This window comes from Podarcis melisellensis (assembly GCF_964234715.1).
Source record: "Podarcis melisellensis genome assembly, chromosome: 11".
In the NCBI taxonomy this organism is placed as follows: domain Eukaryota; kingdom Metazoa; phylum Chordata; class Lepidosauria; order Squamata; family Lacertidae; genus Podarcis; species Podarcis melisellensis.
Genome location: NC_138543.1, coordinates 27328276 through 27347219, shown reverse-complemented (window position 1 = coordinate 27347219; position 18944 = coordinate 27328276). Strand labels below are relative to the sequence as shown.

The following is an 18944-nucleotide window of genomic DNA, read 5'->3' as shown; positions in this document are numbered from 1 at the left end:
TTTTAGTGTTCTTATTACAGACCTTGGCTGAAAAATGACAGACAGCCCTGATTTTTTTTCCCATGAGCATAAAAATATACAGAGCAGTGCATTAACCAAATAATAATAATAAACTTACAGACAACAATGGTATAGCCACTTTGCCCAGGAAGTCAGCACTCCGATCTCGGTCTTCGTCATAAACTGTCACTTCAAGAACTGAGTGGATATCCTTAATATTGCTATGAAAGGGATAGGGCAGAACAGAGGTAAGAAAGTCACCTAACTGAATCATTATCAAGGCAAATGCATTAACAAGTTAGAGGAAAATGAAAAACTGTGTGAATTTTTAGAAGTGTAAACTAGAAAAAGGGAGTTAAAAAGAGGGCATGAGTTGAAATAGAAATGTCCAGGAATGCAACGCAGGCATGATATCGATCATTTCATGACTGGACATGCATTATACAACCTACAAGAAGCACAAGAAAGCCTTTCATTAATACTTACCCTGATTTAGTGTACTGAATAAGTGATACGTTTGCAGAGTTAGAAAGTAAGATTGCAATCAAAAAGCACTTGAAATTTAAAATGGACATGACCAGATCCTTGGTGGGTTTCATATAGACACTCCCCCCCCAAAAAAAACCAATCAAATTGTCGCCACCAGATTTAGAAGCCATTAAGATGTTTCCAGAGTTCTCACTTTCTCCATTCCTTTAACTGCTACAGAGTTTCAACTTTCTGGTATTAAATTGTATGCTAGCTAGGCTGCATTCAGATGTAAACATAAATCATGGTTTAGTAGGGAAAAAATGTTAGGTCTAGCCTGCTACCAGGTTCACACACGTCCCCCTTCTCTTTGGTTGTTTAGCCTGTTGCACTCAGGCAAGTTATATGAAACCCTAAACTGTGTTTAGTCTTAATTACGATTAGTAAGAAAAAAAGTTAGTTTCCTAAATACTAGAAGCTGGTTTGTTTTCATTAACTATAGCTAAGCTCGACCACAGCTTGTCCACATTCAGATGACATGGCAAGCCACAGTTAACCTAAGATGGAAGTAAATTATCCTAAAGCCCGCATGGCTGTGCCAGAGGAGGGATGAAATATGCAAGCCTGAAGATTTGTAAGGTTCAGTCTTTCAACCTTTAAATATGGTTTAATTATGAGTTAGTTGGCATGCAGTGCTGAGCCAAACTATGGCTTAGCGTGAATGAGAGAGGGTCCCCAAAGAAGAGATTATGCCTGATGCAAGCCTCTTCCAGACCTCTTGCGGCTACGCTTCTTCTCCATACAAACCCCAAGAATAAGCTTTAGTTCCAAGCTCATGGTTTGTCTAGAGAAGATATGACCCCAAATTTGGATAACTAAGTCAAACAATGACTTAGCTTACACCATCAGGACCAGAGGAAGAACAAAGCAGCTGCATGGAATTTTCTTCCCAAGAGCAGGCATAGGCAAACTCGGCCCTCCAGATGTTTTGGGACTAACTCCCATCATCCCTGACCACTGGTCCTGTTAGCTAGGGATGATGGGAGCTGTAGTCCAAAACATCTGGAGGGCTGAGTTTGCCTATGCCTGCCCAAGAGCCTGCATGTTCACGCTAAACTATAGCTTGGCCCTTATGTCTAAACAAGCTCCATGTATACTTTTATAAATATTTAGCTGCTACTGATATTTACTTTGGAAAAACAAGTAGCACTTCATATCCAGGTAATACATAGAGGAATGTGGTATAATCAACTTTGAAAAATATATACAAGTAAGGTGTGGGGCAAAAATCAAAGATTAAAGATGTGTGACTCATGATATACTGCATTCAAGATAATTTGAAATAGTTAACTGAGATGTTATATAATGAAATAATGGGGGTTGATTGTTGGAACTTTTGCATATAAACAAAATTCGCAATGAATGCAGCATATTTTGCAAATACACAGAATACTGAATGGGGATGCACCCCTTAATACACACCTCTTCACCCTGGAATTGAATACTTGAAGTGTATATTTTTTACTCACCTTATTTTTTGATTATAAGGTGTTTTAGACAGTTTTAATATTCTGTTTTAATGTTATACCCCACCCTGGGACCTTAAGGTGAAGGGCAGATAATAAGCAAACAAACAAATAACAATAATGATAACAATTAAATTGATAGTTTATTGTTGTGTTTCTTCAATCTCACAAAGAAGGGGGGGAAGAGGGTTAAATAGATCTTACAGGCTACATAGTAAGTATTAACTTGGTTCTTATAAAACCAAAAATGTAGAAGGAGACTGCCTGAACACACATAAGACTAAAGCTTCCAGCTGGGAACATTTAGTGGATAGTGAAGCAGCAAAAACAAACAAACCTGAAACAGATTTACTTTCTCTTTGTGTTGTACTGCAATTGGAGCAGCCATACAAAAAGAAGATGCTTGATTCTTTAATTTTTAAATGTTTCAAAATATTGCCACTGAGAAACTATTAAGTACTGAAGTAATTTTCCATCACAAAGAGTGTTTCATAAATAGAGGTTCCACAGAATTCTAAAGTTGTAATGCAACTCATCTAGCACAGCACCCCGATGCTAGAGGAAACCCCTTTGATTAGGGCTTTTAATCTAAAATATCATCTTCAATCCAACAGACTTCAGAGATCAGAACATTACAAAAAGCAAAGGAATGAGCATAATTAATAAGAGGGGAAAACTAAGATCTTCCAGAAGAATAAGCCGCTTAATATTCTTTCCTATATCCAGCTCCCATTCATTATGTGAATAATCATAGTAACAGAGCTGAAGGGTTGTGTGCCAACAATCTGCTGTTCAGCAGACTGTGTAGCTCAACCCTCTGTCACCAGGCAGGGTTTCACGTGCTGTACTACTGAGCAATGGCTTTCACCTATAATCACGACAGGCCTTCATTCCCCCCCCCCCAAACCACTGGTTTAGTAGAGACAATGAGAATTTCATCCTGCTCACCTTTTAAAGTTAATAAACCAAATTCACACCTCTAGGATAAATGCACCAAGGAAAACAATATATAAAAGTTCCAATATTTCTTTTTGTTTACCTCTATGGTTCCTCCCCTCCCCTCTAAAATTAATTCAGAGGAATAATCTCAATATAATGAAGGAACCCACGGGTCTAGCATTCAAGATACTATTATGAGGGTCAACAAATGTTCAGGATTCTCAGACTCTGCCCTACAGTTCTAAATGCAAGAGATGATCATTGTGAAAGAAAATCAGCATTATTCTGAGTCCAGTATTGGTGAGTTCGCTTACTCACATTTAAAGTTGAAATAACATGAATGGGGTTATATTGGACATCTTCCTCAGCATCAACTCGGTAGCAGCAGTATGGGTGGTCAGGAATATGGGTAAAACTGCCCAATAAATTCTAAAAATTATTGGAATGAACATTAAAAAGTTTCAGCCTAGTAGCTGCACAGCAGTGTACTATAGTACCTTCAAAGTATATTGACATTTGGAGTATCATCACTCAGAAGGCAAAATCAAAGAGAGAAATTATCTACTTTATACTTCTGTTCGTTCCAATGAAATCTCTTGTTCCACTTAAGAAATCAAAGCAATTTAGCTTTATCTTGAAAGCTTTGAAATGATTAGCCAGGTATACAAGTAAAATTCAAAAGTGAAACATTAAGACTTACAATGTGAAGATCTTGTTCCATTCCGGATTAAGATTCTTGTACACCGTATGGGTCAGCAGTCTATCATTGTTCAACTCAACTACACAAAATGGATCACTTTTACCTGGGAAAAGACCATTTAACAATATTATGAATACTTTGCAACTTAAAATTATCTTCACATTCTATGTACGGTAACTTGAATTCACACTGTAACAATGAGAGCAACCTGCATGTTTACTCACTAATTCTGCAGTGGAACAAGACATACATAAGTTTTAGAGTGCCAAATGCTGATCAACGGATCAAAAATTATTTGGACAGCTAGAAAACTAAGGAAATAGGGCCTAGTTTTGATAACAAATCTGTATTGCACAATGCAGAGAGCAATGTTTGGGCTTAATTTTGGAGTAATGAAATATGGTTGTGCTAGGGAAAAAAATAAAACATTAGTAAGTCTACCAGTTTTATTTCCTTTTGAAAATAACTAATTTCACCATTCATGTTGCCTTTAATTTAATTTAGGCTTCAATTCTACAAACATTTAAATACTTATTAGAGAGTAAATCTCACTGAACTCTATATTGCCAAGTTAAGTGTTATAATTATCCAACGTAATATAATGTATTAATGCCAATTTCCACGTGCATTCATATTTCAGACAACACAGTGAATTTCCATCAAGGAAACTCTTCCCATTCAAAATACATTGCCAAACAGCCAATAGTCACAAGCTCAATTTTACCACATTAAACATGTTGGCATAAATTGAAAGGGAGAGAGGGGGAAGAAGTGGTAAGACTATGCCCCTGATCTAATATGAATCTTGCAGCAATCCAGCAAATCTAATGCACAAGACAATTGTATTCCACAATAATTTCAATATTTTTGTAATGTAATGCCATGTATTACATGAACCCATAGATTCAGCAGTTCAAAGGGGCCAGATTAACAATATCAGTAAGGCATGCAATTTGTTTCATACCTTAAACAAATGACAATTAAATCAATATTTAGGAAAGCTGTCCAGGAATCACATCTTCCAAACGGCAATATTGATTCAAACGCCATCACAGGTTAATGTGTACATTATGAATTTCAATGGCAAATAATAATTGTTTTAAATATGCAACATTACAACTGCAGTTGATGCTTTTATTTTGCAAAAAATATCATTTATCCCAAACTTGAAGAATGAATTCATCAACCACCTCTAGTGAAACAAAAGAAATTTAAAGTATAGCCATTACAATTTAAACAAACAATAAAATACAAATAATCATAAATACCTAAAGACATCACCAGATAAAACCAGTATTACAGAGGTCAGCAAACATTTTCAGCAGGGGGCCAGTCCACTGTCCCTCAGACCTTGTGGGGGCTGGACTATTTTTTTTTGGGGGGGGGGAATGAATGAATTCCTATGCCCCACAAATAACCCAGAGATGCATTTTAAATAAAAGAACACATTCTACTCATGTATCCGGCCCCCGGGCCTTAGGTTGCCTACCCATGATTAAGAGCATCAACCAATTTATGATGACCAGTCAAACAACAGTGTAATCACTATATCACTAACCAACATGCGCCTGGGAGAAAAGAAAGATATTAACCTGGCATCAAAAATATGGTCATAATGGTACCAAGCAGGCCTCGCTGAGGAAAGTATTCCATAATCAGGGGGCTAAAACCAAAAAGGCCCTCTCCCTTTTCCACAACCTTCAAACCTCTCTCAGAGGGGGAACCTGGAGAAGTGCTGGTCTTGAACAAACAACAAAGGCCAGTACAGCCCCCCCAGGGCCCCGCTCACATAAGTGAAATCAGGTAAAGTGTGGAGGGTGCGTGGAGAGAGAGAGAGAGAGAGAGAGAGAGAGAGAGAGAGAGACTCAGCCTGGAAATCACTCAGGGCCGCTGTCTGACCTATCCCAAGCCTTCCTGCTTGCCTGAGGGGAGCTAGTGTCCAGAGTAGCAACAGCTGGCCATGGAGGGTGAGGGTCAAGAAAGGTGTCCAGAAGAATTGGTGCCAGGATAGGGGCACGGAGGTGAGGAGAAGGCGGCTGTCTTCCCTCGCTCAAGCAGTAGTCCCAAGCAAGGGAAAGCCTATTTATTTATTTATTTCTGTCTGCAAAAATGCAGTTGCACATAGGGGATTTTTGTCTATATGCTTGTAGTAATAAGTCTAAGTCCAAAGTTAATCTTTTTACTACAACTAAAATCTGTTTTATAATTAACCCTCAGCAGCTAATGTTAAGGTCACAAATAATTTTAACATATAATAATAGCATCACCATTACGAAAATACTCTTCACTGTGTTGATTTAATCTGGCAACACACAAATTCATGTGTTCCAAATACATAATCACATCAATTTAGCTTCCTAACGGTGCATAGACAAGACAAGAGAATTAATATTATAGGCTAATAATTTTAACATGCAAAATATAAAGGTAAAGGTAAAGGTACCCCTGCTGGTATGGGCCAGTCTTGACAGACTCTAGGGTTGTGCGCCCATCTCACTTAAGAGGCCGGGGGCCAGCGCTGTCCGGAGACACTTCCGGGTCACGTGGCCAGCGTGACGAAGCTGCCCTGGTGAGCCAGCACCAGTGCAGCACACGGAAACGTCGTTTACCTTCCCGTTATAAAGCGGTACCTATTTATCTACTTGCACTTTGGGTGCTTTCGAACTGCTAGGTGGGCAGGAGCTGGGACCGAACGACGGAAGCTCACCCCGCCACGGGGATTCGAACCGCCGACCATGCGATCGGCAAGTCCTGGGCACTGTGGTTTTACCCACAGCGCGATCCGCGTCCCCTATGCAAAATATAGGTATGATCAAATCAGGGGTGCACAATAGGCATATCAATAATGCAGGGGCTTAATGTCTAAGGTCTTCCACCACGTGAAAATGATTATGAGTATTTATTACAACCCTTAAAACAATATTAGATTTGCACAAAATCACTTCCATGTCTCTCATTATGTGGGTGGGTGGGATGGCAGGTTTGCTTTTCTTCTATTTTTATTATGTATTTTGGTTTTTTATATTGTCTTTTAATATTCTGAACTACCCTGGATGAAGGGTGGTATATATATTTTATAAATAATAGTAAGTATATTTTCTGAAAAAATGGATATAAATATCTAGTCATTTTAAAAATGATCCCACAAACATTAGCTAAACCTAAGACGTATGTATAGCAAAAGACCTCAAAACCCTTAATCTTGACACTCTAGGATTTGATCTTCAGAAAAATTATTCACATCTGTTTAAAAAGTTGATGTTCACCTAATTATCTAAAAAGATACACACTGCTCCAGTGCTGAACAAAACAAAGCTTTGTGAATTTTCAGGTCTGACCGACAATTAACAAAAATCAGACAAGGCCTTTTTGGTGGTTGCTTTGCAGCTATGGAATTCCCTTCATGGGGAGCTCCTTAAAGCTCTCTATCTGCATTTAAAAGTACTTTCAAAGCATCCTCTCATTTGGGGGAAAGTTTCCTCTTTTTAAGTCAAATGTGACTGTACTGGACTTTATAGGCAATTGTCTACTTATATCTGAATTAGATAGTGCTATGTTTACTATTCCTCAATGCCATTTAACAGTAAGTCCAGATTGGCCACCATTTTGGCTGTTTCAACGTCAAATTGTCCTAAGGTACTAGCTTTTACCGTATTTGGAAACTTTACTTCTTTGTTGTGACTGCAACATGTATGTACCTTCTATGTGAACACAGGATCTTTCCTTGGTGACCACATGTTGAACTTCAACCCAGAGAAGAGACTCTGGTGAAGTGCTTAGTGTGTGACATATGGAAAGAAGTGATCCTTCATGTACCCTGGTATCACGTCATGAAGAGATTTAAAAGATCAACACTAGCACCTTGAAATGGGCATAGGAATGGAAGAGACGTCATTCCGGCAACTCCTGCAGCCAAGCTGATGACAAATGTATTGCTTTGCTTTTCTGTGCACCACATCAGCGAGGCCAATAGTGGGGTCTTGTCATCTAGGTAGCCCAGGACCTTCATATGTACTACACAGGCTTATGCCCTGGAGAGGTTACTTCGGTGCTGCTAATACAGCAGAAAGAACATTGGAGGCAGCAATTACAAGTTTCTGGTCTCTTCGGCCACAGCAAGCGTTGTGATTCTCCAGGGGTTTGACTTCACCTCTGGAGGGGTGCTCCATTGTCTCTTGAGACAAATGGATGCCAACAACAACACTGCATCTGAGTGCATTCCAAACTGTAGTTTCCTAATTTAGGATGCTGTCTTATACCAAGTCAAGGCCACTGGTCTATCCAGTGATTGGCAGCAGCTCTAGAAGACTAGGAGTCTGTCTCATCTGAATTTGCCTTCAAAGGTAGCCCCACATATAATGCATTGCAGTAATATAATCTGCATAAGGTAGCAAGTGAAATAGGGCAAGTGAGAAAGGACCAGAGCATTATCCAATTTTCACTAAAAGGAAGAAGCATAATTTTGCAGCGCTATATGCAAAGGGAAGAAGAAATATAGGCTGGCCACAAATTGCATGTGGGAAGTAAAAAAGGGAGAGGAAGAAGAAAACTGAGGCTCTGTACCTGTTAAATTGAGTGGATGGAGAATGTATAAGGAGAGGAGGTCTTGGGAAGGAAGATAAGATGTTCTGTCTTTGAAGTATTACAGTTAAAATGACAGGAGCATCCAAGTGACAATACGAGACAGGCAGCTGTAGATGTGCAATTGGATGCAGGAATAAAGTTCTGGAATACAGTGGTACCTCGGGTTTCAAACGCTTCGGGTTACAAACACTTTGGGATACAAACTCCGCTAACCCGAAAGTAGTAACTTGGGTTGAGAACTTTGCCCCAGGATGAGAATGAAAATCATGTGGCGGTGGTGCGGTGGCAGCGAAGGCCCCATTAGTGAAAGCGCGCCTCAGGTTAAGAACGGTTTCGGCTTAAGAACGGACCTCCGAAACGAATTAAGTCCGTAACCCGAGGTACCACTGTACACGAATTGCTGGGTGTCATCAGATTATTGTGTGGTACTTAAAGCTACAGGCAATGTCCACTGGTCTTCTTTAGAAGAGGGTCAAACACAAGCACTGAGGGACTCCAACACACAAAAGGAGGACAGAGGAAGGATATACCTTTGGATCTGGCAGTGGGTGCTCAGTGTCTATGCCTGGGCAGCTAGAATGGAACGCACATGGCCAGGCAGCAACTGGGGGAATTCCTCCAAGCCGCCTGGGTAATTGGCTCCAGTTCCCACCAGCAGCTGCATTTCAAATTGGCCAACGAGTGGCCTCTTCCTGTGTGAGAGGCAGGAAGGGAAGATACCTAGAATGGGAGGCTGGGAGAAGAAAGGGAAGTTCACAGGTGAGGGCTGAGATGACCCTCCCCCTTTCTGTGTGAGACAAGGGTTAAGATTTACCCTTGAATTTTCTTCTCTAGTTTTTTTTATATTTAAATTAGTTTTTTACTGCATAGTTTTATGAAAAAGCTGCAATAAAAATGAAAGCAGGAAGCTAACTGAATTATGGGAGCTGCCTGCTTCCCTCAAGTTCTATTCCTGGCTTCAACCACAAAGTGGCACTGTTACCCAACCCAGCATGATAACCATCACAGGCAATGGGAGAATGCAACTACCTGGAGCTTTTAGAAGCAAAGAACTAGAGGACTGAGGTTCACAGACATGAGTGCTGCAAGAAGATAAAAGTTAATTGTTGATGTGGAGACTTGCCATAAGTAGCAGAAAGAGAACGAAAGGTGTTTGCAGAATTGAGGAAGTGTGATTGACCAAGCATCCAAGACAAACAAGATGCATGAGGGAAATGTAGGCATTAGGAACATATTTTTGTGGCGTTGACTGGATTGTGGAATATCTGAGCCACTGCTGAAGAAACAAAAGTGCACATGAAGCTCTTGACCTCGCTATCTTGGTCATCACAGGGGTCACTAAATAGGACGCACTGAAGTGATTGAGGCAACAGGTTGTCCTTTCTTGTTTAATCGTAACTTATAAACATAAAAGAATTGTGCCACATAACTGCCACTCTAGTACCAAGGTTTTCCTTGCCAATAAGCCCCCACTTTTTTAAAAAAAAAAAGCTTAATACTGCCACACCACCTTAAAAAAATAAATCTCATTCTACACTTACAATACTTTCCACTTATATTTATATACATAGGCAGACATTTCCACTTTTTCATATGCAACTCTTTTTGAAGATGGTGGAATTCAGATATGCAGCTCAAAGCAACAAATGATAGATCAGGGCGAAGGAAAAGAAATCCACCCTGAGGAAGCAAAGGATTACACTGGACAAAAGAAGAGTTCAAGTAACAGGAGATCTGCCAACTGATTTCATTGATTCCAGGGGATTGAGGCATGAGCGTAGGTATTTCTAAGTGAATCACAGGTTCTGTGCCTTGGTAATATCTAGCTGACCTACTTTTTCTGCATTCTTCAAAACTGCAAGAGGGCTAGCAGACAGGTATGGAAGACACCCTAAGGGATGGGTTGCCCTACTTGTGTGAATATATGCAAAAAATCTACTGCTCCATTTCAGATATTAAAGAAAGCATTTACAGATAATGGGAGCTTCTAATAATACATTTGGGCAGTTCCTAACACAAACAGGCTAGGAGTTTTCCATTCAACATATGTAGTCAACAACAGTGTTTAAAACAAAATGCATCTTGTTAGCTTTACATTTTCAGATATTAACCACAAAGTGTTGGTTGCTTTCAACAACTTGATCATATCTCAGCCATCTTAATATCCCAAGTGTTCTTCATACTGAAAAAGAAGGCAAAGCAAAGGGCAGCATAAGGTAAAAACTAGGAAAATGAACTGTTCTTAGTAACATAAATGCCCAGGTGTTGTGACTCTGCTTTCCGACAGACATTAAAAGCCAGAGGAGCCTGCTGTGGAGGCCTCTTCAATAATTTTTGGAAGCCACTTTCTGGAGACAGGGCCTTCTCAGTCATTGCCCCCTGCTTATGGAATTATCTCTCCAGGAAGGCTTGCCTGGTATCTATGTCAATTTCATTTTGGCATTAGTTAAAAAACCTTTTCATTTCCCCAAAACGTGTAACCTATGAGATATTTTATGCAGTTGTTTGTTAGTTTTGTTCTTTTATTGATTATTATTTTGTATCTTTTAAATGTAAACCAACCTGAAAACTTTCACTGAAACACAGTCAGGAACACTCCTGGAACATCAAAGTCCATGTATTGCCAGAGTCCTCTCCAGAAAGAGGACTGTTAAGATTTTTCTAGTGAAAACTCATAACTCCCTTCAGAACCCCACACTCAAACACAATAATACTCACTCTTTGTAGACCCCTTCCAGTTGAGAGGATGTGCAATGCAGTATGAAATCATTCAATAGTGACTGAATGAGTTGCCTTTTAAATTTCCTCATTCTTAGACAAGGTGCAGGATTTCAGGAGTCATCAAGTCTACACCAGACTCAAATAAACTATGGCTTTTGTTTGAGCAATGTTTGCACTAGTCAAGGAGCTACTGCATTTCTGCAGAATTAGCTCACAACCTTGGTAGCTACAAACTTGTTCACTACTAACTGCCAAATCTCCATCCAAAACCTTCTCACCTGCCACTTCTGGTGTTTTGTCTGATGCCTGCTGGCTCTCCCACCCAGCTAGAACAGCACACTACCCTTGTAACTGAAATTAATATTGGGCTGCTGTTTTTTGTTTGAGTCAAATTACACTACTGTTATGCAGGATTCATCAACAATAGCGTAAATGAAAGTCGAAAGTATGATACTAAGCAGTAAGAACATTCAGTTTTCCGGGAATTTTACTTGCATTCAGGATGACTGCATCTTTCATGGTACATTCCCTTTGGCCTCTAACACGAAGCATTGAAACATCAAGGATAATAAATCCAAGAACAGTAAGCCGTCAAGCAAATTCCATCTTTTATCCAGGAAAATCCCAAACCTTGTGCAATTAAGAAAATGGGGGGAAATCCAAGCAAATATATCTTTGATTGCTTTTTAAAAAGCCTACATTAATGTTGAAATGCATGACATCATATCTCGTTTGCCTTTTAGCTAATATTTATCATACCATTCTGTGAAAAATTAGAAGCCAAGATAAATGGCTCAATTAATTGTACAGAGGTAACCTTCTTTGAGCTGAACCAGAGCTGTGAGCTCTTTATTAAAAACACTATTCTATAGTCCATAACCTTGTTCCTTGACTCCTCTCTAGTTTCCAATTTAAACAAGTCCCCGTGCGGCCCGTTCTAAAGGGCTTTGTCTCCCTGTCATTGTTAAGAGAGCCGAGGCATCCTGGAAGTGTGAAATCAGACCTCATGAGCTGAACGGTTCCCCAGGGAACGCTGGACTGCGCAGAAGGTCAAAGTCATGGGCCGGACCATCTGAAAGCGCCCTGATCACCAGTCTGTGACACAGCAAGCAGGGGGAGTGAGTGTGTGAGGAGACTATAATTGAACACATCTTAATTAAAACCCACAGATAGCAAAAAATAATAATAAACTGTTTCCCAGGCAGCCTGTCAAATGCAACTTAAGATTTAACTTCACTAATGAGACCGGGTTATCCTTATTTCTTAAGAAAAATAAGATTCGCTTAACATTGGATACAAGATTCAGCATAATTTTTACTGTTATTTCTTAATTTTCTGTCAGAAGTACTAGTTTTTTTAAAAAACAAATAAATAATGACAACACCTGATGAAAAAAATCTACATCTTATTAAACAAACAAACTCCCACTGGAGGGCTAGAGAATTATTTCACATCAGAATGCCGTTGGCCTAAGGTGGTTTGTGCCAACTTTATAGAAAGGCAAGTTCCACATTCTCTCATTTAATAACACCCTGCTTTAGGATTATCAATGTAAATTTATCTGAATAAACTATAACCATTTTTTCACTCTCTTGCCATATTACCCAATGAATAATGTTCATTCATTTTGTATTGTTCTCCTTATGAAGAATCTCTCTGCTGCCAACAAGTTGGTAGGTGTGCCAAAAAAAAAAAAAAGGATTTGCATATGTTGGCAATCTGTATTTAATAGTTATTGGCATGATTGTACTAGCTACCAAGGTGGGGGAAGTGATGCATTTATCCCAAAATAATTTTCTAATTCTTTATCTCACAAGATGAGAAAAGGTTAAAATACTTCCTCAAATACCACAACCTGTTTAAGGACCATGAGATTTGAAGGTAAGATGACTATAGGGTCCTTTCACTGAATATTTTCATGACTTTGGGGGACTAGAATTCTCTTGTTTTCAACATCCCAGTCCTATGAGTCTCTGGATCTGTAGTGGAACCATGAGATGTCTATGCCATTACAATTAAAACATTCATTAAAATGCCTTAAAACTAGCCAACTTCCACAGAACAGAGGCACAGAATCATGTTTTAGCAGTGGAACTATAAGAGGTTGGAAAGATCTAAAACAAAATTCCAATGTTTTGCTGCTATGCCTATACTGAAGATGGAGCTTGGTGCTTGTGATGAACCACTCCCTTGTATCACCTAACTCTACATGCCTTTGTTTAAGTACAGCAACTGAATGATCAAATCACTGAAATAATATATTCTGTTTCTTAAGTTTGAGTCAAACACAGACAGAAATATCCACAGTATAACATGTCTTTCACACGATACATACTGGCCCATCCTTCAACTTTGAAAACAACTTTGTGAGCTGTTTTGTGACTATTTATATTTAAATGGTCACAAAATTATATCTAAATAGTCACAAAATTCCTGACGGAACATCTCCATCCCCATCGCTCAGCCTGGACGCTGAGGTCCTCCAAGGGTCTTCTAGCGGTTCCCTCAGTGTGAGAAGTGAAGTTACAGGGAACCGGGCAGAGGGCCTTCTCGGTAGTGGTGCCTTCCCTGTGGAATGCCCTCCGATGCCCTCCGATGTCAAGAAGAAAAAAACTACACAACTTTTAGAAGACATCTGAAGGCAGCCCTATATCAGGATGTTTTAAATGTTTGACGTTTTAGTATGCTTTTATATGTGCTGCAAGCCGCTGAGAATGGCTGGAGAAACCCAGCCAAATGGGTGGGGTATAAATAATAATAATAATTAATAATAATAAAACAACAACAACAATAACAATAATGGCAGCATTTAAAAGAATACTATAACCAAGAGCAAGGTGCTCTATTGCATGGTATTTCCATCTGCTAAAAATGTGCATGAATAACTACAAGGGCATGGTTTTTGTAAGATACAGTGAAAACCTAGGGCTGGTGATAGCATTTGCAAATGGAAACTCATGAGAACTAAGAATGCACACTTTTCAACTCCTCTGCTCCACTGCCTGAGCAGCTTCCCCCTTCTGGCATTAAAACATAGTTTCACATTACATATGAACCAATGCAGTCCAGGTTCTTCATAGCTTTGGCTTGGATCCAGAGATACGTTCTGCTAGCGAGAAGTCTTTTCTGCTTATTGAAGAGCTGATTCCAACCTGTGTGATTCCAACCTGGTGCTGTGTGAACAGCAACTCCTCCTAATTCAGGAAAGTGATTTTATTCATGTAAGCTCTTCTGTGAAATTTTGCTGTCACCCACCCCCAATTTTTATATGTGTTAGCCTGTATCTTCCTTAATCACCACGTTCACTGTAACGCAACTCCAAAACACTGTGGTACTGCACTGCTAAAGGTTTGCTGTTAGTAACTGTATGAGAGTTCACAAAGTTCCTGTGGTTTGCTTCCCCTGAACCATGAAGAGTAACCCAAGAACAAACCTTGGTTACAGCTCATGGTTTATCTGAACATGAACCAGGTTCAGCCAAACCATAGCTTGATGGTGGGTAGCACAGCTAAAGCAGAACCAGGGTAGGATTGCTGGATCCATGATCTTTGCACCGGAAGCTTACAAGTTTGCTTGTTCACGATAAGCCATAGTTTGAGCCATTTTATTCTCATCAGCCATTCTTCCAAATGAAATAATGACCCCGTATAATCCCTTAAAAGCTTTATCCACATATGGAGACTGTGAAAGTCTGTATTACTTGATTAAAAATTCAATTTATTGTTGTAGTTTAATGCTGAGTAACTGGTCAATGAATCTTTTAAATATGCCTATTACATTTAAGCACACTACCCAATACTCTTCTACTGAAAGCAACATTTTAGTAACAGTGAACTGGAGCAACTGGCTCTAGTAATATTCAGCTAACTAAGGGTGTGTGCTTTGTGGAAAGGAGAAGACTGGAACATTTCAGTTATAATTTGTGTTTTTTTATTCACTCATTTAGAAAATATAACTGTGACAAAAGTGTACATTTTGAAATGCTTCTCCCCCTGCTTAAAAAAAAAGCTTAATAAAATATATTTTAAAATCCTCCTCTTGCTTACTGAGAGAATATTTTAGAATTCAGCAAAAACGAATCAAATTTTACCTTTGCCATTACTTTTTATTTTCAGGCATTTAATATGATAGTCTATCTATCCCAAGGCAAAATTATGCGATTTGTAGGTTAATATTTTGGCTCTTAAATACTGGAAAAACTTGAAATTATTATTATTTGGTAAAAAACATGTTTACTGGGAAGCAAGGTCCTCCGATATATTTATTACATTTTATATCCTGTCTTTCTTCCATTAAGGAACTCAAGGCAGCATACATGAAATTTCCAACCAGGAACTGACCCAAACTTACTCCCATGTAAGTTATCACAGAACTGCAGCCTATTTCATACATACAACTATATTATTTATTATCATGCGTCAACATTTATTTATGTACACCTCTGCATATACGCTTTTTATGTTTGTCTGTGAAATACTTGTATAGAAAGACTGGAAACAGAACCAAAACAGCAGCATTGCCGATGCAATACTTGTTTGCATAGAAGCATTACCAATCTACTCAATATAAGATGAAGACTCAACACTTGCAGGTGTAAACATAAAGCACTGAAACCAATCTAATAACATAAACTAACACATAATCAATTTATTGCAAGTATTATTCAAACCTGAATTTGAAAGCACATGAAAGGTCCTTCCGATGCTTTCTGCCTCATACCAAATGTGATATTTTGGAATTCAATGCTTTATGGAACACAAAACAAAATATGAGAAGAAAAAAATGCTGCATCTTGAAATATGATTTTTCTGTCTATTTCTATTGTGTATATCAGGTGATGTATGGAGGTTATTTGTCAAATAACCAAGCTGGAAGATTTTCTGCTAGCAGAACACATGCTAGAATGGTTATGTATGCACCCCCAATGTTTCTACATTTGTGATGTAAAATGCTTAGTTACATAAGGGTGATTTTTGCATATTGGTGCTAAAGACAAAAGGAAAGCAATGTGACCATTCCATTACCAAACCTAGCTAAAACCAAAACACTTAGAAATACACAATTCATACTACACACCATGAAGAAGCTAGGGATTCCTGCACACACAGAAGAGCTGTCCAGCATGCAGAAATACTCCTTGTAATGTACTGCATAGATAATAGTAGAGAATCACACAGATTTTTTTGGGGGGGGGGAAATCCCACTGCTCATCCTTGAAATGGGCAAGATCCCATCAGTGAAGAAGCAGGCAACTGCAACAGACTAACCTCCACTTGACTCAGTAATGGAAGACCACCTGCTTCCACCATCACATGCAATATTTCTACCTACCTTTCTGCACCAGAAAGCCCTTAACCTAACTTACAGTTGACTGCAACAAATCTTAAAACGTAAAGCCACAAATAACTAATGATGATATTACTATCATTACATTCTCAGCCCAAGAAGGGGCAGTAGACACAATCTACCCTGTGAGGATGCAGGCAGACAAAGGCAACCCCCAAAGCTTACTCCTCCTGGCAGACTTTCCCCACTGCCATACAACCAATGAACATTGTGGGAAGGAGACAAAGACAACTTCAAGGCCTGCTCAAGTCAATTTGTTTTTAGTATTTTAAAACTGCAGACTGCCTTGGCAGAAAGGTGCCATAAATCCATCCACCCATCCAATGGGTATGTAGATGTGGAATCAGCTGTTAAACCACTAAAGAAGGCCCATGAAGAAAATGTGTGCTAAAAATTTTGGCAAGTAGGTATATCTCTGGACAAATGTAAAGATACATGATGCTTGCAACTTCGTAAGATTTACGATTCAGCAATCCTGCAGAACCCAAACAGGTCTGTGTCTTGTCAACACAGATGAGAAACCACCAGAGAACTCCACATGTGCCACCTTGAAGAAAGGAGGCAGAGAAATGTAATAAAATAAAATAAATGAATATGGCAACAGGCATGATGATGCTATCCAGAGTGCTGATGCAAGTATCCTACATTTTCATAGGAACATCCATCAGAAACATACTATTCTGAAGCTGTATTTTAAGCCCTCCTCTGCTTTACAATTTTTAAAAATACTGTTTTTGACTAACATATGAACTTGCCCTGCCATGAACAAGTGAATTTTATCTTGCAAAATACTGGACTCCATTTTGTTTTACTATTCTGTATCTGCTGTAGCCCACTGGGAATGAAACCTTTTGGAGGGGCTGTGATGCATTGTTTCATTAAAATCCTTTTCCATTACTATTTTCAGTAAGGTTCTGAGCTGTACAAAGTCCAAACTAAGGATGGGCAAATATGTTAATTTTGATTTCTCAATTTTCTAATCTTAAATTCAGTTTCCACGTTAGTTTGCAATTTTTTAATTAAAGGTGCTCACGGAAATTCACCAGAAATTTATTCTAAAACACACATTTTTGTAAAGCAAATTCCCCTAATAAAAGGTGGTTTGTGTTATTTTCACTAATATATGCATTTATAAGCACGCTTTACCCTAGTATGTGTACACATTTAACTAGAGAACTACATTCAAAAACTCAAAGACATGCATATTTCAAATGATTACTGTTTCAATTCACATACGGTTTGGGAAAGCATTAAGTAGCTGAAACAAATTTGCACACAGGCACAAATATGAGAAGATAGAGTTCATTTGCAAAGATCCTAGCAAACTTAAGTTTTCTACCCTGTCGGGAGTGCTAGTTTTGAAAAAGGCTATAAACCAGACCAGAAATGCTTCAATAGGATAACTATCACCACAAAAATTGAAGTAGTTCTTGCCTGTAACGTCAGCTGCCATCAAACCTTCTGCTCTGATAACCTTCACCTGGAGAAATCCCACATCCTTCATGTTATGAAACATCCGCACTAGACTCTAGAACACACACAAAAAAACTATGGAGTTAGGAAGAGCTTGCAAAGGGAGGGAAAACAGGCAAATGCGATTCCGTCTTCTATCACATTTTATAATGGTTGTTTGATTATTCTTAAATCTTATTCTTGGAAATCAACTATGTGTTTTCAGTACTGTATAGTTTCCACTCAGTGTAGGAAATATCTATTTCCATTCCCAGTATTTGATTTTAAAAGATCTAAACCACAGCACTCATCTTTCAGCTTCATGTTAGTGCATTATTTATTCTGAATATATCAATATTTAATTGTAATAAATAGTGCACCAAAATGATGCTGAAAGAGAATGCCCCAAGTCACAACGCATCAAAAGATATTTCTGTATACCCTAAGACAGAGGTATTTCCAGTTCTAGAGATGCAGTTCAGAAGCCCATGTTTAAATGGCAAATGACTGCTGGTTTTAGGGGATACCTTAAACAAGACTAGAGCTATTTTTAAGCAGCTAGAGAAAGCAGATCCCTTCACAACAGCTTCCATATCTCTTGGCAAAAAGATCACTAATGCATTCAACAACTTGTATTTAACCTATAAATAGACATAGGGAGAAAAAAAAGAGCAACTTTTTCAAAAAAAAATCATAAATTTTGTGCACATTAATTTCTCATACAGTTTTTGTATAAAACTATGTATTAGATAAAGAAAACTATATAATAGCTGATCATTCTTCCAAAAGCAACATCATGTTTTATAACGAACTTTTATTTTTCCCCAAAACAAGACTTGTGTGCATATATGTATATTATGTATATATAAAACCCAAGCCGGATATATCAAGAATAAACAGGATTTCTTTATGTTTTAATGTGCCAACTTAAAGCAAAGTTGGATTTAATAGAAGTAGACATTACTTTTCCTTTCTACTATGTTGCTGCTCAATGGATAATCATTAGTGGTATATTGCTCAAGAAAAAAGGAATATTTTCTGCTTGAAATATCAACTATTAAAGTGTTAGACAAACATTTTTACCAATAAGAGTGAGACACAAAGCCCACAATATAAATCCCCTAAGACGCTTATTGCGTACAGAGAAGGTCTGACCTTGGCATACTGAGCCAAAGCGCTGCAGTTATATGGCACATCAATTTTCACAT

General features: G+C 38.5%; 1 protein-coding gene across 9 annotated transcripts in view; it reads right to left on the bottom strand.

Moving 5' to 3' along the window:
• Positions 1-18944, bottom strand: part of MCTP1 (multiple C2 and transmembrane domain containing 1) — a gene marked incomplete at its 3' end in the record, with an annotated part of 170454 nt that overhangs the window by 69602 nt on the left and 81908 nt on the right. For all 9 annotated transcript variants that reach the window (XM_081930147.1, XM_081930144.1, XM_081930145.1 and 6 more), the window contains 3 exons: positions 17719-17812; positions 3634-3736; positions 119-221 (listed from right to left, as the gene is read on the bottom strand). In XM_081930147.1, the coding sequence (XP_081786273.1) occupies positions 119-221; positions 3634-3736; positions 17719-17812 (300 nt within the window). The remainder of the gene's footprint in view (positions 1-118; positions 222-3633; positions 3737-17718; positions 17813-18944) is intronic.